The 22,219-nt window shown below is 38.5% G+C and overlaps 1 protein-coding gene across 4 annotated transcripts in view; it reads right to left on the bottom strand.

Annotated features, from left to right (window-relative positions):
* RBL2 (RB transcriptional corepressor like 2) overlaps nucleotides 1-17,731 on the bottom strand; it is a 45,714-nt gene extending 27,983 nt beyond the window's left edge. For 3 of the 4 annotated variants that reach the window (XM_065898469.1, XM_065898470.1, XM_065898471.1), the window contains exons 1-8: nucleotides 17,334-17,576; nucleotides 14,896-15,026; nucleotides 12,478-12,678; nucleotides 9,204-9,268; nucleotides 5,566-5,694; nucleotides 3,626-3,786; nucleotides 3,469-3,533; nucleotides 2,332-2,518 (exon numbers count right to left, since the gene is read on the bottom strand). In XM_065898469.1, the coding sequence (XP_065754541.1) occupies nucleotides 2,332-2,518; nucleotides 3,469-3,533; nucleotides 3,626-3,786; nucleotides 5,566-5,694; nucleotides 9,204-9,268; nucleotides 12,478-12,678; nucleotides 14,896-15,026; nucleotides 17,334-17,576 (1,182 nt within the window). Of the gene's footprint in view, nucleotides 1-2,331; nucleotides 2,519-3,468; nucleotides 3,534-3,625; nucleotides 3,787-5,565; nucleotides 5,695-9,203; nucleotides 9,269-12,477; nucleotides 12,679-14,895; nucleotides 15,027-17,333 lie in introns of all 4 variants that reach the window. The other variant, XM_065898468.1, reaches the window with a different exon arrangement.
* Between the last annotated feature and the right edge of the window lie 4,488 nt (nucleotides 17,732-22,219).

The following is a 22,219-nucleotide window of genomic DNA, read 5'->3' as shown; positions in this document are numbered from 1 at the left end:
GGCCTATTTAACTCCTCTACTAGAATATTTAAAAGACATCTCACCCTTAACGTGCTCATAACTCTAACTCTTGATTTTTTCCCCGCTAGACTTGTTCTTTCCCCTCAATAAATGTCAATAGTAAATATTTATGGAATGCCTACAAGCACTGAATACAACACTGGTCGTAGACCTCATAAAGCTTATATTCTAATGCAGGGAGACAGATAATAAACAATCCATCTATCCTTCCTTCCTTTCTTCCTCTCTCCCTCTCTTCCTCCCTCTCTTTCTCTCCTTCTCTCTCTCTCTTTCTATGTATTTACTATCTTGAGACAATCAATTCTTTATTTCTACCTACCTACCTACCAACCATCAGACACTGATAAATACTAACAGGAACACTAATGGCAAAATAAGGGGGAAAGCAAGTCCCGAGGTAGGGGAGGATGCTAGTGGTTATTATTTTATATAGTAGTCAGGTTATCAGAGATCTGAAGGAAGCGAGGAAGTAAACCACATAAGCATCTTGAAGAAACCTGCTCTAGGCTGAGAAAACAGCAAGAGCAAAGGCTTTGAGTTGGGAGTATGCTTGGCATATCTGAAGAATGAAAAAGGAAGTTAATGTGGCATGAGTGGAAAGGGTGAGGAGGAAAGTGGTGGGAGATGAATTCAGAGAGGTAGCACGGCTAGATCACTGAAGACTTTTTAGGCATTTGTAAGGACTTTAGCTTTTATACCATTCACCCAACTGGAGTCATCACTGTTTTCTTTTCTTTCACACCCTAGATCCAAGCCATCAGTAAATTCCAGGATATTCATAGCTGTTTTGTTCACTGACATAGCCCCAGTGTCCAGGACACAATCTGACATACAGCATACCTTGAGAATATTTGTTGAATGAGAAAGCAAACCAGTCTTAAGTCTGGTCTTACAGGTGAGTTACCCCTTGGAATTAGCTACACTGCCTCTGGAAGCACCTGTCAGAAGGTGCTTATTTTCTGTTGTATGAACACCACACAACAGAAGGGAAACTCCTAGTCGCCATCATCATAAGTGTCTGCATGAAATATACATATGATCCTGAAACTCAGTTTAACAGAACTTTCTTAAAGACTACAGATTCTCAGTTTCTCTAGTCTCTTAGATGAAGGTACCAATTTGGGTCAATCAACATTTTCTAAACACTTACTATGTTCAATATGGGCTGTATATTACTGGCCCATCTTCTCAAAACCAACAATCATCAGCATGATACATTCATTTACATTTATATTAAATTCTTTTTCCCAGATCTAACCAAAAATTTTCAAAGTCAAGGTTGACAAAATTTAAAACAGTAAACATAGAGATAACTTTTCTTTTTTGGTCCTCAAAAGTGTTTTTTTGTTTGTTTGTTTTGTTTTTTTTGCAGTACACGGGCCTCTCCCGTTGCGGAGCACAGGCTCCGGACGCGCAGGCTTGGCGGCCATGGCTCACGGGCCCAGCCGCTCCGTGGCATGTGGGATCTTCCCGGACCAGGGCACGAGCCCGTGTCCCCTGCATTGGCAGGTGGGCTCTCAACCACTGCGCCACCAGGGAAGCCCCAAAAGTGTTTTTTGTTTGTTTGTTTTGATTTACATCTTTATTGGAGTATAACTGCTTTACAATGGTGTGTTAGTTTCTGCTTTATAACAAAGTGAATCAGTTATACATATACATATGTTTCCATATCTCTTCCCTCTTGCGTCGCCCTCCCTCCCACCCTCCCTATCCCACCCCTCCAGGCGGTCAAAAAGCACCGAGCTGATCTCCCTGTGCTATGCGGCTGCTTCCCACTAGCTATCTATTTTATGTTTGGTAGTGTATATATGTCCATGCCACTCTCTCACTTTGTCCCAGCTTACCCTTCCCCCTCCCCATATCCTCAAGTCCATTCTCTAGTAGGTCTGTGTCTTTATTCCTGTCTTACCCCTAGGCTCTTCATGACATTTTTTTTTTCTTAAATGCCATATATATGTGTTAGCATATGGTATTTGTTTTTCTCTTTCTGACTTACTTCACTCTGTATGACAGACTCTAGGTCCATCCACCTCATTACAAATAGCTCAATTTCGTTTCTTTTTATGGCTAAGTAATATTCCTCTGTATATATGTGCCACATCTTCTTTATCCATTCATCCGATGATGGGCACTTAGGTTGTTTCCATCTCCTGGGAGATAACTTTTTCAATTAAGATAAGTAGGATGTGAATTTTCTTTTTCACACTGGAAGCAAGTAAAACGCATCTACACACACAATTACCAAAATAAAATAGAACCTCTGGCATGCCTGCTCCTGTATTTCCACTCTTCTGGCATGGCTCAACTCACCTTGTCAAAGTGCTGCTGCAAGATGCTTTTCATCTGCACCCTTTCAGCAGTCTCTGTTCCTGAACCAGTATTCAAACACCTTGAGAGGGTCCCAATTTCCTCTTCAGCATCCTCTCCAAGAAAGATCCGCTCATCTAAATTCCCAACAGATAAAACATACTCCTCATAGGCCTTATTGATGGCTTTACTATAGGGGAAAAAAAATAGGCAAAATGTATACTCACAGAACTGCCATTTCAGTTGTTTTAGGCTACTTGTTTCATTTTTTCATTTACTAAAAATTCTAATAATTTTGTAAAAGTTAAGTTTTAGTGGGATCACTGTTAATTATAAAAACTGAGGAGTATAAAATACAAGCCTGCTCCATTATGCTCATGCATTGTACAGTAAGTATACTTTGGTGACAGTATTTCAGGATGGGTATCCTGTACCAAGCTGCCTGGTAGGTACAGCTTCTGGTGAGAAGCCTAATTATCTTTCTTAGCTGCTCCAGGCAAGTTTGGAGACCTAAGTACTTCCACATCATCATTCTTCCCCTGTGTAGTTCCATAAGAATTTCTTTATTTCAAAAATCATGATCCAAAAGCTTAACTATTAAAGCTTTAAAGAACAGCCATACAGTTTTCAATAAATCTAAAACATGTGCTTCGAGTAACAGTTGACAGAATTTTTTATTGCATCCCTATATTCTGCCACAAGACATATTCTAAATTTCCAGGATACAAACAATAAAAACATGAAACTCGGGCTTCCTTGGTGGCACAGTTGTTAAGAATCCGCCTGCCAATGCAGGGGACACGGGTTCGAGCCCTGGTCCGGGAGGATCCCACATGCCACGGAGCAAGTAGGCCCGTGTGCCGCAGCTGCTGAGCCTGAGCTCTGGAGCCCGTGAGCCACGGCTGCTGAGGCCTGCACGCCTAGAGCCCATGCTCCGCAACAAGAGAAGCCACCACAATGGGAAGCCTGCACACCACAATGAAGAGCATCCCCTGCTCGGCACAACCGCGCGCAGCAATGAAGACCCAGCGCAGCCAAAATAAATAAATTAAATCAATTAAAAACAAAAACATGAAACTCTGAGGTTTCCTAGGTACATAATTTAAAACATTAAAGTACATTTATAACAGAAGTACTCACAAACTCTCTCCAAAATTCCCAGGTTCTAAAAAACCAGTAAGATTTTCTTCTTTTCCCTTAAGGAGCTATGATGAAAGAAAAGATCCTTAAGTCATCGTATTAAATCAAGTCTTTGCCCAGAAGATATTTGCAAATTACTTCTTTACTACTTACAAACCTTTTTTTCATAAAGTTTCCTAATATAAGGTTTCCAGAAATGTTCCTTTATTCCCTTTGCTTCCAAAACTAGGCCGTCATGTAAGGAACAGAGTTTCTCAATGACACAAGGTGGGTCGGAAGAAGGTTTAGAATCCTTAGCGTGAAAATCTTCAGATAGACCTGTGATGGGTAAAATCATAGAGATAGCAGGTAGCATTCCATAAACCAAACTGTAATAAACTAAAATATAAATAATAGAGAGTCTAATCAGCACTTGAGTTAGCATATGAGTGTACAGGAAATAGTGTAAGGGCCTAATTTGACTCTATTTAAATATACTTCAAAAATAGCAAATAGAGGTAAAGCGTATCACTGCTCAAAAGATTTCGGTTATTCAGTTATCTACCTGGAGATGGTTAAAAAAGAAAAACTAAAAAAATAATTTAGTATATTGCTATAAGATCTAAAAACCAGGGCTTCCCTGGTGGCGCAGTGGTTGAGAGTCCACCTGCCAATGCAGGGGACACAGGTTCGTGCCCCGGTCCGGGAGGATCCCACATGCCGCAGAGCGGCTGGGCCCGTGGGCCATGGCTGCTGAGCCTGCGTGTCCGGAGCCCATGCTCTGCAACGGGAGAGGCCACAACAGTGAGAGGCTCACGTACCAAAAATAAATAAATAAAAATAAAATTAAGAAAAAAAAAGAAATTCTCTAAAAAAAAAAAAAAGATCTAAAAACCAGAAAAATAAAATTTTGCCAATAAGCGTTACATTCAAATAAAAATAGCACTTTGAAAAAAATTACTGTTCAAAGTACACACTCTTTATATACTTTGATTTAATTATATTATATGTATTTATCATATTAATTTACAGCCCTTGTTCTAGACTCAATGCAAGAGAAATAAAGAAGAGGGAATAAAATGAAGGGAAGCAGCTATATAGAAATATAAAAGGGAGTTAGGAAGGAAATAAAAGGACAGAATACAGAGAACATTAAACTTACCAAACCAGAAGCAACTGAAGTAATTAACTCCACTAACTTTAAAAATCTACCTTGAGATTCAGACAAGCTGAAATTCTAATTGTAACCACCCCACAACTGACAATCACTCAGAATCCTACCAAGGTATTATTCAAATAGCAGCAGCATTATATAATAGCTCAATAAATACTTTTTTTTTTTTCCTGCGGTACGCGGGCCTCTCACTGCTGTGGCCCCTTCCGCTGCGGAATACAGGCTCCGGACGCGCAGGCTCAGTGGCCACGGGTCACGGGCCCAGCCGCTCCGCGGCACGCGGGATCCTCCCGAACCGGGGCACGAACCCGCGTTCCCTGCATCGGCAGGCGGACTCCTAACCACTGCGCCACCAGGGGAGCCCAATAAATAATTTTTAATATTTGCTTTATACGTAATTGGTCTCTTATTGTATATCATTCATAGAAATTATATACCTTAAAGCCTACTAAATGGATTGCCAAAATAACTATCATTTCCAAACACCTTTTAGTTTAGAGTTGAAAATTCATTTTACTTATTTTAGAACCATAGCTACTCCTCTTCTATAGAAAAGATCTGAAATGGAGATTCTTTCAATAAATCTGCTTTGACCTCCTCCTGTGTGTCAGCCATGAAACTTGCCAATGTAGAAAACCACCGTCAGCTCTAATGTCATCTTTGCTACTCCAGGTTTTTAAATTCCTTCTTCTTGTTGAATATATATTTCAGAAACTTCTAAAGTTGCCATCTAAGACTTTAAACTTTGTGATATTTGCAATTTCTTTTTCCATAAATATTTTTACAGAGAGCTCAACTCCTAGTTGTAAGTACTCTGGTGATGAAGCTTTGAAAAGCATTTATGTTCTCTGGTGCTAGGAAAGCCGTAGTATGTGTACAACTCCCAACAGTAAACATAATGTAGAAATGTGAGTTGTCTGACAGTCTTTGATTTACAAACTTACCTTTAAAATTAGGGTTCACGAGTTCTTTACGATTGGAACATTGAAGGGCATTTCCATAAACTAAGTCCAAAGCACACAGCAGAAGATGATAAGAATTAACCAGATCATCACTAATCATGGGGAAATTACCTACAGGATTATAAACAATTATAGAGTTAAATTTGCATCAACTTCACAATATTTTTAAAATAATTTCTTCCTTTAGTTAAAATGACATTATACAACAGTGTACAAAGCTGACTCAAGAGCTATAGAAAGTGTTTTGGCAAATTTACAGTTTGAAATATTAAACTCTTAGAAATTTATTAAACTAGATAGATAAGAGTAAGACTAAGAAGCCCGCCAGCCACAACTAAGACCTGGCACAACCAAGTAAATAAATTTTAAAAATAAGTATTTTTTAAAAAAGAGTTTAAGAAAAACCAAAACTTTACTATAAATGCCATTCATTAATATTCATTAAATAAGTATTTATTAAATGCCTAATAGCTGATCAAAATTTTATCATACTTGGTTTTTCTTTTGAAAATTCTGAACACAAACAACTTCATAAATTATCTCAAGCTGTAAGAAACTGTTTGGTATGAAAATATTTATCTGTCAAGAAAGCTGGTAGAAATGCTTAGATGGGAAAAGCTGAAAAAATGATTAATATAATTATTTTTTCATGTATGTATTTTAAAAAGACCAGAAACTATAATCAGACTCCTAACGGTAATATTTTAAATACTTTTTGATGTAGTAATACAAGCTCATATAAATTAACGCAACAGGACCACAATAAAAGATATTTCAGTTCTAGAGCTAGTATCCCAGGAATAATTGTTGATGCTTGGTAACAAAAAAATAAACCAAAACCTAAACCTAAAGAAACATGTCATTTCTGTAGTTCTGGTTTAACTCTAACATTGAAAACAGTTTTTATAGGCAGTTAAAACAGTTTTATTATTCTTAGAAATTAAGGAATATTTCTAGATTTTTTTGTATCTTTAAGCATTAAACACTGCATATATATGCTTCATATTGATTTTACACTCTTATAACATCAGATGAATTCAACTTAAATAGCTAACATACATCTGAAGAATTATTTCTAAACCTTGACATTTTCACACTAAATGACTACCCAAATGCATACACACACACACTCACACTACTCTGTTTCAGGCTGTTTTCTCTCCTTTCCTCTAAAGAAAGTTACCACTTACCTCAGCGTAGCAGGATAAGCAATTCTTTTTTTTTTTTTTTAATAGATGGAAATATTTCAACAAATCAATTTAAATGGATTAAAGAGAAAAAATAGTTTTCTGCTGCCAAAAAGACAAATGATAATTAATAGGCTAAACTTTGCATTGATATAACCAAACTAACTTGCATGGTTTCACAAAAAAGATGCTTAATATTAAAACATACTCAATTCCTCAGATGTAAAACAGGAAGTGGTACCTACCAGTTTCAAGCTACAAAGCCCTACACACTGACAAGCCTAAACTTGTCGCTGGTGTTGTACCTGCCATGGAAGGAAATAACTGGCAGCACAGTGACTTCTAACAAAAATCTGAAATGCCCCTAAAGATCAGAACCTAAACTCCACGACTCTCCCATCATGACATACTCTACATTTCAAATCCTGACTTTAGAAATAAATCTCACTTCGTGAGATATTTTATCTTTCAATCAACAAAGATAATCTGCCTGAAGACTTGGGATAACATGTAAAACAGGAAGTGGCACCTAACAGTCTTCAGTCCACAAAGCCCTTCATGACAACAAGCCCAAACTTGTCACTGGTGTGTACTTGCCATTGGAAGTCAACAAAGATAACAGGCAAAAGTTAGCTTGTTTATCAGGAATGAGATAATCTGGGATGCCCACTGTTGCAGACAAAGTCATGAAAAAGGTGTCTATAAGAGTACACCGTCCCCCAAATAACTAAATCAAGAACTGAATGAAACCAACTAAACTACTCTATTGGAAAAGATCCTAGTGAATCATAAACGATCATAGTGCTGGATCGTGGGTAGACAAAGGCTCTTTAGACCAAATAATTATATCGGAATTAATAACAGTAAGGTAAAACTCAAACACTGAGTTAATTGTAGAGACAAAAGCTATGCCACCCCAGTTGATCAAGTGAGACCAAAACCTAAATAAAGACAATACACTTCTCTTCCAATAATTTATATAGTACCAAATACTTACCTCCAAGTATACATGTCATAAGACATAAAACAGATATAAATCCTAGAAGTCAGATATACCTGCCCACAATCTACTGTCAAGACTAATATCATAACACCAGCCACAGTAAGCCAAGTGGTAGCAAATGTTCCAACCATCATGAAAACAGTTTATATGCTCTTAAGTCTTTCTAAATTTCATGCCACTGATCACACCACCTTCATCTCTGCTAAAGAAACATCCAGTGTGATGGAAAGCAAAAATAACCAAGAGCTTATTTTTGACAAAAGAAAGATTTTTCTTTTCAATAAAGCATGCAACTCAGGGAAGGAAGGATAAGTTCTAACCTAACTAGCTAGAAAGGACCAGCTACAGTCAGACAAATTGAACTGACACCAAGGGAGTGACACATTCCTGCTAGAGGGCCTACACATGTGGCATGAAACCAAGAGCTAGGAGATGTGGATTCAAATCCTAGCTCTGTTTCTAGCAGTTAGTTTCTGGGCCTCAGTTACTGACTTTTTAAATAAGTTGGACAAATTGATCTAATAATGAGAACCTCTTATATTTATGAAACACCTGCCAGCTCTAATAATTCTTTGATTTTAACCTTGCATTTTATTGGGATATCTTAATGGCAAAGGCATTCTATATAATCTATAGAAAAAGCTGTGTAACTGTACTTTCTGCTCTTCTATATATTAGTAAGAATCATTTCTACATAGAAATACAGAGAGGTAAGAACATGCTGTGTAGCACAGGGAACTCCACTTCGCTGTACAGTAGAAACTAACACAACATTGTAAAACAACTATACCTCAACTTAAAAAAAAAAAAAAGACACTACGCCTAGGAATAAGCTGCATAAATTTTACACATATTTTATATTTCATTTCAATAAACTTAGTGATAGTCAATTCATTCCTGATTTAAAAAAAATACAGAGAGGACAATAATAAGAATAAAAATGTATTTCACTGAATGCAGACCTTGGACAGGTTAAGTGAGAAGAGGAGGTAGAGAAAATAAATTGTATCTAAAGGTATTTGATCAAGCATATTTACCTGAACAAGATGTAAAAAGTAATCTGAACTACTCTGAGAATGATCAGTCCCACTCAATTAAATAAGACATGTCTTGTGAAAAATACAGCCCAAGATATAAGCACAGACACACTAATGTGTTTCAGTCCATAATTCAGAGATAATGTGCTTTGGAAAAAATGTTGTGTAAGAACAAAACAAAGGAATTTCCATTTAATGAAGGAAGTTTGGGATACTGTAAAGAATTTCAAAAGACTCTTATGAAAAGGCAATACTTAAAAAAGAACCTGGGACTAAAATCCTTGAGAAATTTTTCAGTGAGAATCTTTTCCTGATACACATTATAGGTTGACAATAGTAGTACCTGAACTTTTAAATAAACTAATATTTAAATAAATATCGCTCTTTCCTTACCTTTTGCATATATAAAAAGCACCCAACAAAAATGGAAAACTTCAGACACGGTACAGGGCTGTCGCCTTTGGGGGAGAAAAAAGTCATGAGATAACAGAAGAATCAGAAAAAGACATGACAAATGACTGTAAACTAGGTGAGAAACAAAACCCACAGTTAGAGGGAGTGACAGCAGATTCATTTCATGGAAAATGTGCAAGAAGTTCTGCTCCAACCAAATACTGGTAAGGGAATATCTGGGAGCGAGGGAAAGCACTCATCTTAGAAGAAAATTCTGAAGAAGTGTAAAAGCTTTTGCAGGTCAAGATAAGTAAGGTAGAAAATAAAACGAGTAACAATAGTCCTTCTGATGACATCAGCAAGGCTAATGCTGCTTTAAGACCCATGTATGCAGGCAGATATTCCTCCAACTTTTTTTCCCCTCCACCATAGTTGATGAAATGTAAACCCTCCCTCCCTAAAGACATTCCAGATTATATATCAAGTCACAAATGGATTTTTTTTTTTTGGCTGTGCTGCATGGCATGCGGGATCTTACCCCGACTAGGGACCGAACCCGTGCCCCCTGCAGTGGGAGCTCGGAGTCTTAACCAATGGACCGCCAGGGAAGTCCCACAAAAGGACTTTTTAATGTAAATTCGGGGCTCCCCATAATTCCTTATATTTCTATCATTAGGAGTACCTGTTGCAGGGAGGAAGAAGGGGGAAAATAAAAGTGTACCTGTTATATTTGCTAAGATGTCTGCTACAGGGAGTTTCAGACCTGTTTTAAACTTGGCTTTTCTACCAAATCCTCTGCCAATGTTTAGGTAAGACATCTGTTGGCTCCATATCCCAATAGCCTTATTCTACCAAGGTGCTTTGAAGAGAAGAATCTGAAGACTGGGGTTTAGTTCCCGCACTGTCATTAGCTAAGTACACTTGCTCTCCATGTGCCTTAGTCTCTCCATCTGCTAAAAGATCATTCTACTTGGGTATAATACTGTATTTAATTCACCAGTCGATGGCAAGGATTAAACGTCATTGCCCTGCTTTAAAAAGTAGGCTCCCCACCATAGGCATGTGATAAACTACCTAGTTTTGATACCTAGCAAGATAAAAGTCAAACATTTTAGAAGCCATGCTAACTTACAGTTATAAGATAAATAAGTCCTAGCGATGTAATGTACAACATAAATATAATTAACACTGCTGTATGTTATATATGAAAGTTAAGAGAATAAATCTTAAGAGTTGTGATCACAAAGAAACTTTTTTTTTCTATTTAGTTTTGTATTTCTAAGTGAGATGATGGCTGTTCACTAAACTTACTGCGGTCATCATTTCATGATGTATGTAAGTCAGATCATTATGCTGTACACCTGAAATATATATAGTGCTGCATGTTAATTATACCACAATAAAACTGGAAGAAAAAAACAACACTCAAGCCACTCCAAAAACTGGCTCTAGAACTCTAGAACAAACTTAACTTACTCAGCCAAATTTCCTCCTACTTTGCTGCTTTGGTGTCTTCGTTCTTCATCCTCTGCATAGAAGGCTACCTGTATCTCCAAATTCACCTATCAAAATCCTACCCATCCTTCCAGTCCTATTTCTGCTTACTCCATGGAACCTTACCTAACTGTCTTATACAGAGTGGCTTATTTTTGCCTCAAAAGTCCTACATTTCTATTATCTTTTGCACTTATACATGCCTCTCCCTGACTATACTTACTGTAAGCTCTCAAAAGACAGTGACTCTGGGTTTTGGTTTTTTTTTTTTTTTTAACATTTGTATCCTACATACAGTAAGCTCTCAATAAATACTCAGTGAGAATTTTTCAAAGACCAGTGTGTGAGATGCAGTACTGAGTCGTGGTGAAATACACGGGCTCTGCAGGCAGACTACTTAAGTTTCAATAAGAGCTCCACACTTACTGTGTGACCTTGGCCAAATTACTTAACCTCTCAAAGGCTTGTTTCCCCCCACCTGTAACAACAGTATCAACCTCATAAAGCCATCGTAATGATTAACTGAAGTAATACATGCTTAAGTCTTAGAAGAGTCCCTGCCCCATAATAAATACTCAGTAAATGGTATACATTACTATTACTAATATTAGCCAAAAGTACTAATAAAAAGTATACAGGGTGATATAGATGTAAAATTTTTAGATAAACTTATTAGAATTTTCTGAATTAGAATTAAGTAGTCCATACACCCTAATAAATATCAAAGCAAATACAATCTGAAATCATTTTTACAACACTTCACAGAAAGAAGATATTCTATATCTTTCTATAAATGATCATATCAGCCTCACTTAGACTCAGAAACAAGCTTCTATCCAAACTTTAGAATACTTAATTATAAATAGACAATTCCCTAAAACTGCAAGCAAACTAGACCAGCTGCTTCCGTATCAGTGGGGTCAAGTATATAAAAATGAACATTGTTTTATTTTTTTAAGCTGCTCACTTACTGTAAACATCCTTCACAGTTTGGGAACATTTTTATATTGAAAGAGAAGCAAACATTATTCATTCAATTACAATAACTTCTTTTCCCCTACTTTTCTTGTCAACATTTTTCTAGTTCTATTTTAAGAACAAATTTTCATTTCTACTTTATGAAAAAAACTTTCGTGATAAAAGTAGAGAATTTGTATCCCATAATTGCCCTTATCTACCAGGAAAGATGGAAAACATCGAGCCAGAATAAGTTTACAGATTTGCAGACACAGTCAGAAGCAGAATTTCACAATAATTTCAGTTTTCAGTTCCACTATTCTCCCCCCAATCCAGTTTCTCTACTTTTCACTGGTTGTAAACATCAAAATACATAGAGAAGCCTTTTCAGGGGGATTTCTTTACTATTCAGTTTGACATAAAAGTCAAATAAAGAAATAGTCTATATGTATTATAATATGTAGAAAATAATAGAAATAGTCAATATCGTCGATAATAGAAAATTAAGTAGTCAAATACTATACCCAAGATTGCTAACTGGTGAGAGTATCTAAGGTCTGATTTTTGCATTTTCGGTTGCTTAAATGAACAGGGAAAGTTTATAGAAACAGAGATTCCACACATTTTGCAACGTGAAAGAAGCCAAACTCTTCAGAGCTAACATACAATGAAAAGCAAGAAATTATTATTGGAAAAAAAGATTACTTGTGAAATCACATTTGTTTCTTAAGACCAGCAAAATAAACTGAGGGACACAAACTAAGGGATCAAAACTGTAGTACAGACAAATGTGTATTCCTGCTTAACAAATACAGAAACATACCGCTGTTTTCTTCCTCTTTGTTGATGAGGCTGCTCCTCTTGAGGATATTTAAAAATGTCCTGAAAAATGGGTTCATATTTCTTAAAGATTACAGCAGAAACAGTGAAGTTTCTTTCTAATCTCTCAGTCCGTTCTCTGAACTGTGCGGGTAGGTTTGCCATGTCTTCCCATTTCTTCATCTTGTGAAAAAATTCAATTAAGCTGATATTAAAAATAAAAAATGAGATTTTTTTTTTGTAATTAACACAGGGTAAAATATACAAATTAGATAATTAAAAGTAAATTGAAATTAACTCATTAAATTATATTACTTTTAGACAGTGATATAAAATCACAACTCATGCCTCTCTGGCTAATCTCACAGATTGGTTTATTTCTCTCATCTTCCAAATCTAATTTCCCTAATCTCTTTTCCTGAGATTACCTAAAAGTTTAAAAAAAGTATGAAATACATATCAATACAAAAGAAGTGGAAAATAAGTAGTTAACCAGAGAACATAACCAACATTCATGTAACAATTGCCAGATTTAACAAATATAAACATATCAAATACATTTTGCCATGTCTGCTTCAGATTCTACAGAAACAGCCAGTTCCCTTTGGACTCTTCTTCCCCAAAGATAAGCTCCACTGTATAGTCTGAGTCTTCCCATCCGAGTTTTTACACTTACTATGTGATTATATATGTACCCATGAACAGTTTAGTAGTATCTTTTGTATGTGTGGTTTTAAAATTTTATATACACGGTATCATACTGTAAGTAGCATTCTACAACTTGTTTCTTCATTCAATATGTTTATGAGATTAATGTTGCTACGTGTAGATCTAATTTTTAATTGCTAAAAATATTCCTTCATATGAACTACCATGTTTTGCGTTCATTCCCCAACCAATGGAAATTGAGGTTTCTAATTTCTCACTATAACAAAAATGCTGTAATGAACACATTTCTGTACTTGTATGCTGAAGTTTCTTTAAGAACTACCCTGAGGAGCAGAACTGCTGAGTCAGAGAATATGCATCTTCAACTTTACTAGATACTGCCAAATTTCCCACTAGAGTGACTGTGCCAATTTATACTCTCTCCAATGTACACCAGCAATACAGAGTTCCTATTTCCCTACATAATGACTAGACTTGGTGTCATGAGACTCCAAATTTCCCCAATCTGATGAGAATGAAATATTACCTTATTTTTACTTCGAACTTCCTTGATTACTTGTGAGACTGAACATCTTTGCCTACATGTATTAGCTATGTGAGTTTAGGCCTTTGTGAAGGCCTAATTTTTTAGTAGCTATTTGTCAATTATTTAACTATTTGTTAGTAGTCCTTTATGTAATTCTGGATACTGATCTTTTGTTACACTGTAAATATCTTCTCCCAATCTGCTCTTTCTTTTTAATTCATTTAGTCCATTGCTGCAGAGAAGTAAATAATCTGAACCCATAGGTAAAAATTTAAAAATAAAAATTGAGCTTTCGAATTGGAAATAAAACTGATGTCTGAGATATTACTTGCATTAAAATATTAGGTAAGCTTAGTTTACTAGAGTTTATAATGATGATTCCATAATTTGACCTTTGCTTCTAAAGTCCCTTGTCTGTCATTTAACTGGATGAGTCTGACCCCACTTTTCTTCTTTGTAATGGTTATATTTTGCACCTTATTTAAGCCCACTTCTACGGGTTTACAGCCCAGGTGTTCAACTCTTTACACACTGCCTCTTGTTCTTAGGTCTAAATATAACTCAGGATGGAGTTCAAGGTTAATAAATAGACTCCAGCTAAAAGATTACATTTCTTGTTATTTTAATAGTAAGTGATTTTTTTTTAAACCACTAGGTCCATAAATTTTGACAGTGGCACTTCCTCCAAAATGCCAAACATCCTTTTTCCACCAATCTTTAATAAGCCAAGAGAAAATTAACCCAAATGGCACAAATAATAAATGTAATCAATTCCATTACACAACAGATAGAAAAAGCAATTTCTGCCTCCTCTTTAGATACAAGTCCAGTACATGTAGTTCTCAGTTTAATACCATATAATATTTACTTTTTCAATTTAGAGTATCTTTACTTAGAGTTCTCCCAATATTACACAATGATAAGTCATTGTGTACTATTAACCTAGTAGGAATGAAAATGTAATTGATTATCTTAATGTAATTAAATGTAATGATAACCTAATAGTAAATGCTTCATACAAGTACCAAATACGTTAAAATTTAATTATTTTTCACCAAAGAAATAAAATATAATGGACACTAACTTAGATGTGGTAAAGAAAAACCATGACCTAACTTCTAAATTTAGCACTCCATAGGTACAAATGCTTGGAAAATGATAAAGAGAAATTCCTACTGTCACTATGCTTTTATATTAGTCACACTCTACAAACTCTGACATAGTTACCTCTGCTCTGAACATCTCAGGATTCTAGTTAAAGATACATAGTTTCCTTCAACTGTCCCTTTGCTTACAGTTGGCACAGATTTTCTGCAAGCCACATATAAGGCACATGCTAACCAATGAAGATCATTTCCCTGAAAAATAAAAGAAAATTGATTTTTAGCTAATGAACTATATATATTTCAGTATGAAAAACTCGTTTAAATTCGAAGTGTTATTTATATGTTTGTGGGAAATTGCATTTTCAATGATGTCCCTGTCCCAAATGCTCTTCGTATAATGTGACACTGACATTCTTCCACGGAGAGGTTGAAGTCTGTGTTCTCTCACTTTGAACTGTCTCAACCAGTACCACAGGTGAAAGTGATGCTATGTAACTTTCAAGATCATAAAAGGCAATACAGATTCCACCTGGTGCTCTCTCTCAGGACATACACCGTGGAAGTCCCAGCATGGGAGTAGATCACCTTGGGCAAATTACTTAACAATTGTAGAGGCTCAATTTTCTTACCTGAGGACCGTGAGAATTGAGAAAATACAAGAAATCAAAAGATAAAATTCTATAACCACTGTTCTATATTAAATATCATACAAGCTTTATTTTCCAGGGTACACTTCCACGAGACTGACACCCGACATTATTTTACAGCATACCTGACTACTAGTTCCACAAGGGCAGGGATTTTATGTTTTGTGCCTTGCTCTATCCCCAGCACCTACGTAACAGTGTCTGGCCATGAACAGGTGATCAAAAAATATTTGGGAAATGAATGAATATCATTCACTTATTGGGTAAACTGAGCTAAGAATCTGAGATCGAAGTCTTTAAAAAACTGAGAAATCAAACAGTTATTTTTAAAAATAATTTACTAACCATCTATTATTTGTCACTTGCTTATATAACCCTGGGCTTCACACAACTTAACCGCTGTGAGTTGAAATAATGCTTTTTCTATCGAATTTACAGGGTTATCCTGAGGGTAAAATAAGAGCTTATTTGGAGGCACTTATGCCCATCACCAAAAAAGAGTCCTTCTCTTTGTCTGCCTACAGGAACCACTAGGAAAGAAACAAGAACATGGCCTATTCAGCCAGATCACCAAAGCATGTGAAAGAGCTTTGTAAACTCCAAAGCGCTATCCATATGAGTGCTTCATGCTCCAGAAACTCCACGTTACCTTATTTAACCATCAGAACAGCTTTGTAAGGTAGGTACAAATATCTCAAAGTAACATACCATAAAATTGAGTTTGGAATGGGTAAGTAAATTGCCCAAAGTCACCTAGGTCTGTCAGGTTCCAAAGCCAGCATATTACTAGCTTCCCCCTCAACCCCGCCCCGCTGCAGATGTAAAAATGGGAATAAGGAACTGAATTAAAATTCTATTAATGCAAGAATAAAAAAATAATAACCTTAGTGAGTGCCACACAGGCAAAAACACCCTCTTATAGCTAAATAACACCTCGGTTAGGCCTTCCCATTCTGAGCCTATTTGCCCTACTCTTTCCACAAACTATTCAACAACTTAAAATCGTACGGCCTGCAGTTTAAATACCACTCACACAGGCAGTCAAACAGCGGATAAACAATGCAGACTTCCGTGTCACTTCCCATTGGCCCATAAAGGGGAGGTGCCTACAGGGTTGAGCCTCACTGGCTAGAATGGCCATTTTCTCCGCTGCAAGCCCCGTCGGAAGAAAGGGACAAAACATGCCTAGATCGCAGCGACTATAAGAGTCCTGGGCAATGTCTGGAGTGACCAATAGGTCCTCAAGGTCGTCGCAGTCCTGACTTCCTAGAGACAAATGCGTGTCTTTATCCAGGAGGGCAGAAAGCCCGTTTCATTTGCGCAGGGGAAAAATTCGTCTTTGTTCACACATACATAAACACAGCTCGAAACGTAACGCTTTTACTCAAATGGAGGCAATGGCCTGGACAAAGGCAATTTGGTACAGTTTAAAAAGAACTGAAGAAACGCAGGCGCTAACATCGGGTTAATTTCAGAGCTAATGCAGGCAAGCCCCCGCCCCACCCCACCCCCTTCTGCGTATGGTCTTGACAACTACACCTGTTCATCCTGCCAACAAGGTGCTTGTTTTTGTAATCGGACCGCAGCACGACCTCAGCCTCGCGGTGCTACTTTAGGGCAAGGGCTGTTCCCGCTTCGGAACCGGAGGGGGAAGAGCAGCGAGACAGAGTTCACTTTCAGGGCCGCTACAGAGCTTTTCAAAAGCCAGGTTTCCAGGACGAAGGTTCGCAAAGAGGATTCCCTCCCCGCTCCAGGCTGGGAGCCCAAAGAGCCGGGGCCGGCAGGGGCGGAGGGGTCCCCCCACCCCCCAACCGCGGGGCGCCCGAGCCGGGGAGACAAGGGGCCCCATTCCCGGAGGCGGGGCGGGACCACAAGGCCCGGAAAGCCGCTGGTCTCCTCCCCCCGGGCGCACCTCCAGCGTGTAGCTCTCGCTCATGCTCCTGTAGCTGTCCCAGGCCTCGGCCCGAGCCGCCTCGTCCATGTTCAGGCGGCTGCACAGCTCGTCGAACCGCTGTTGGGTCTGAGGGGCCGGCGACCGGGCCGACTGCGCTGCGTCCTCCGCCTCAGCATCCTCCTCCTCCTCCTCATCTGAGGCCGCCGCCGCCGGAAGGGGAGGGGGGGGCGGCGGCGGCGATTGGTTGCCTCCCGACGGCATAGCGCACACCTGGGCGGCGGGGCCTCAGGTGAGCCGAGGGCCTGGGCCCCCAGCCATTCAAACCGCGAAGCGCCCGCCAGTCGGCCGACTGATTGCCGACTGCGCCGCGGCCAACGGCGCTGGACCACACATCGGTGCCCGTAGTTCCGAGCACGGGTTGATGGGAAATGTAGTCCAGGCCGGGGGCCCACGGGGATCAAAACTCATACGTAGAAAAATCATCTCGCGTCGTCTCCCTCGGGTGGAAATAAAAGCGACTTCTCTCCGTTTCAAGTACCTCCTCATCGGGAGACCATTCAGCAGGGCTGTACTGAAGGGAAAACATCCAAGAAACGTTGACATGTGAAGGTTTAGTGTCCAAAGTGTCCCCAGAAATAACGCTCATCACCTGCGTGTCCTTATCTAAAAAATAAAGATAATAGTAAGGGCCCGTCTGCCTAAATTCAAATTTCGGCGTCATTCCTAATTCTAGTTCTTTCCTATGTTTTAATTTTATTTGCGACTTTCAAATAATTATTGGATTTTTTTTTTAAAGTAGTAATTCTTTTTTTCCCCATAGGGTGAATTTACATTCACTATAAGTGACATACTTGTCCTACTCTAAGTCACCCAATTGGATTAAATTTACATTTCCTTTATTTTTATTTTCATTTTGCTTTCTCTTTTCAAATTTGTATGAATCACTTTGTTTCCAGTCGTCTTTGATTTCTTAAAGGGGTATGGTATAAAACGTTTTCATGCACGAGGAGCCCTAAGGCATTTCTGGTTTGCTATGGGGTCATTTTCTGTCTTCATTGATCCTTTGAACCCAGCCACCATACTGTGAGGAAGCCCAGGTCACTTAGAGAAGCCTGTTGTCAAAGATAAACAAAGCTAGACATCAGTGAAAGGGATGAAAACATTTTATGCAGTCATTCCTGACAGTAGGGGAAAGTGCTGGACTCCGTTCTGAATTGTGCAGAGATAATTGGGGATTTAAAGGGAAAAGGAAAGAGTAGAGATGGGGAGGGAGCAGAGCTCAAGCAACAAGTTACAGAGGGTTGGTGACTATATATGTGATTAGGCCAAGTGGACCTGCTAGTTATCAATTTGTTGAAGTTAGGATTGTATCCTGCCACAGAGACTGGGAGTCAGAGACTCTGTACTTCCTGATGATTACATATCAAAGGAATGGCTTTCAGGTCATTGAGAAAGACACTCCTGATTTGTAGGATATACAGTTGGTCTGCAGTATACACAGGTTGTGCATCCGCAGGTTCAACCAACTGTGGATCAAAAATATTAAGAAAAACAAAAACAGGGACTTCCCTGGTGGCGCAGTGGTTAAGAATCCACCTGCTAATGAGGGGACATGGGTTCGAGCCCTGGTCTGGAAAGATCCCACCTACCGTGGAGCAACTAAGCCCGTGCTCCACAACTACTGAGCCTGTGCTCTAGAGCCCACAAGCCACAACTACTGAGCCCACGTGCCACAACTACTGAAGCCCACACGCCTAGAGCCCATGCTCCACAACAAGAGAAGCCACCACAATGAGGAGCCTGCACACCGCAACTAGAGAGAAAGTCTGTGTGCCCCAGCGAAGACCAGCACAGCCAAAAATAAATAAATATGTAAATTTAATTAAAGAAAAAGAAAAGAAAAAACACCTCACTGAAAACAAGACTTTCCCTTTAAAAAAAAAAAGAACAAAAACACAACAAACAAACAAAATACACACAACAATTCCAGGAAGTTCCAAAAAGCAAAGCTTGAATTTGTCACGTACCCTGGCAACTATTTACTTAGCATTTACATTTACATCCCACTTACATTTTATTAGGTATTATAAGTAATCTAGAGATGATTTAAAGTTTACAAGAGGATGTGCATAGCTTATATGGAAATACTATGACATTTTATATAAGAGACTTGGGCATCAGCAGTTATTGGTATCTGCAGGGCTCCTGGAACCAATCCCTGCAGATACCAGGGACAACTGTACATCTCAAAAGGACAGAGGAAGGTATCACAATTGTAAGCCCTATTTAGTAAATGCTATAAGAAAGGGAAGGCTGAGGCCTTTCCTCAGGTGTTGGCAAGAACAATCTTCAAATTCTGGAAGCACTGAGGTTTCTCAGGCAGGCATTTTATCAATAATAGGGGCTGGAGTCACCCTAGGACACAGCCTTATGCTGCTAGAAGCCATGCTAGAGTTATGGCATCTCAGTGCAGGGGTTTGGACAAGAGTTTTGCTGTTCTAACCATGCACATAGGACCTGAGACCCCTGGCCCTCAGCCTCAGCCATGTTGAATGAGCCCGTTTACAAGCAGATCCTCCAGCTTCCAGTCAAGCTGTCCCAGCTAATGCTGTATGAAGCAGAGATGAACCTTCCCGCTGATCCCTGCCCAACTGCAGATCTGTGGGCAAAAGCAATAATTATTTTGTTTCAAATCACAAAGTTTTAGGACAGTTTGTTATGCAACAATAAATAATTAAACACCTGTTAAGTGTAAGACATGTATCTATCAATTATCATGAAAGAAAAAAAAATCACTTAATAATTGAATTTTTTCTTGGTAATTTTTTATGCCTCCACTAGTCTTACCAAAAGATTAAATTTTTTAACTTTGAAAAGCTAAAATTACTTAATAATTGACATTAACAGTCCTTAAAAAAAAAAAGAAGAAAGAGGCACTTTTGATGATGGAGATTAACTGACTTAGACATAGCTAAGAAAAGAGTTGAAACTGAATCTCTAGACTATGGGTACAAAACATTTCTATCCCTTATCTTATCTCCTTCTCCTCCAGAAGTTAGAGTGGCCATCTTAAAACACAAATCTGGGGCTTCCCTGGTGGCGCAGTGGTTGAGAGTCGGCCTGCCGATGCAGGGGACACGGGTTCGTGCCCCGGTCCGGGAAGATCCCACATGCCACGGAGCGGCTGGGCCCATGAGCCATGGCCGCTGAGCCTGCACGTCCGGAGCCTGTGCTTTGCAATGGGAGAGGCCACAACAGTGAGAGGCCCGCGTACTGCAAAAAAAACAAAACAAAACACAAATCTGATCACCTATTTCCCCTAGTTAAATAGTTTCTCACTGATCTTAGAAGTCAACATCCTCCATGGCCTACAGGTTCCCTCCCACCTGCCTCTGTATTCTCATTGAAAATCGCTTTCCCTCAGTCAAGTACCACCTTCAATGTCAATTTCTCAGATTTCCCTATTAAATGTTCTCATGACACATTATAGTCATAGTGAATTATTTACATGTTTATCTTTCATGTCTATTGTCCTCATTATGTGTTCAGTGCTATGAGAGTAGCAACTGTGTCTGTTTAGTTCCATCCTGTGACCTCAGAGTCTAACATGGTTCTGGGCATCTAGTTGACTCGCCAAAATATTTATTGAATAAATGACTGATTATGATAATCAAGATATATCTTGTTCTTATTGGAGTCTCAGGTTTTGTGCACGTAAAATCCTTACTCTGGCTGTGATCTGATAGTCCAATAGAATGTCAAAGACCATAAATGGCAGTCATCTAAAAAGAAATTTTACCTTTACTTTATTTATATCACCCTAAAATATATGACTTAACTGTGAAACATCACATAAACATTTCTACAATGAAACACAGTGGTCTTCACACGCTTTGGTATGTCCTCCTAAAAAAATCACCTTGTAGCATACTTTAAAGTTGACATCTAAAAGGTTTCATTAAAAGTTTGATCAAGAGCAAAGGATGTAACATCCAGCATGTAACTACAAACCTTTTAAAGTGAAACTGTTACTAAACTTGAAATATTTCCATTGGACCTTAAATATCATAGCAGATACTCACTATCATTCATTTTAAAAATACATGAACAGGGAATTCCCTGGTGGTCCAGTGGTTAGGACTCTGCACTTTCACGGCTGAGGGTGCAGGTTTGATCCCTGGTCAGGGAACTAAAATCTGGCAAGCTGTGCAGTGTAGGAAAAAAAGAAAGAAAGAAAGAAAAAAAGAAATCAAACTTGCACACAAAAGACCCTGAAAAACCAAAGCAATCTTGAGAAAGAAGAACAAAGCTGGAGGCATCACACTTCCTGATTTCAAACTATATCACAATATTACAAAGCTATAGTAATCAAAACAGTATGCTATTGGCATAAAACAGACACATAGATCAATGGAACAGGATGGAGAGCCCAGAAATAAATTCACACATATATGGTCAATTAATTTACAACAAAGGAGCCAAGAATATACAATGGGAAAAAGATAGTCTCTTCAATAAATTGTGTTGAGAAAACTAGACGGCCGCATGCAAAAGAATGAAACTGGACCACTATTTTACACCATACACAAACATGATTTCAAAATAGATTAAAAACTTGAACATAAGACCTGAAACCATAAAGCTCCTAGAAGAAAACACAGGTGGTAAGCTCCTTAACAATGAATTTTTTGGATTTGACACCAAGAGCAAAAGCAACAAAATCAAAACAAACATGAAGAACTACATCAAGGGACTTCCCTGGTGGAGCAGTGGTTAAGAATCTGCCTGCCAATGCAGGGGACATGGGTTCAATTCCTGGTCTGGGACGATCCCACATGCCGTGGGACAACTAGCCCCGTACACCACAACTACTGAGCCTGTGCTCTAGAGCCTGCGACATAAAT

The sequence above is a fragment of the Phocoena phocoena genome, chromosome 20 (genome assembly GCF_963924675.1).
Source record: "Phocoena phocoena chromosome 20, mPhoPho1.1, whole genome shotgun sequence".
Lineage (NCBI taxonomy): Eukaryota > Metazoa > Chordata > Mammalia > Artiodactyla > Phocoenidae > Phocoena > Phocoena phocoena.
Note: the sequence above shows the minus strand (reverse complement) of the source record. Positions and strands in the feature narration are given on the sequence as shown.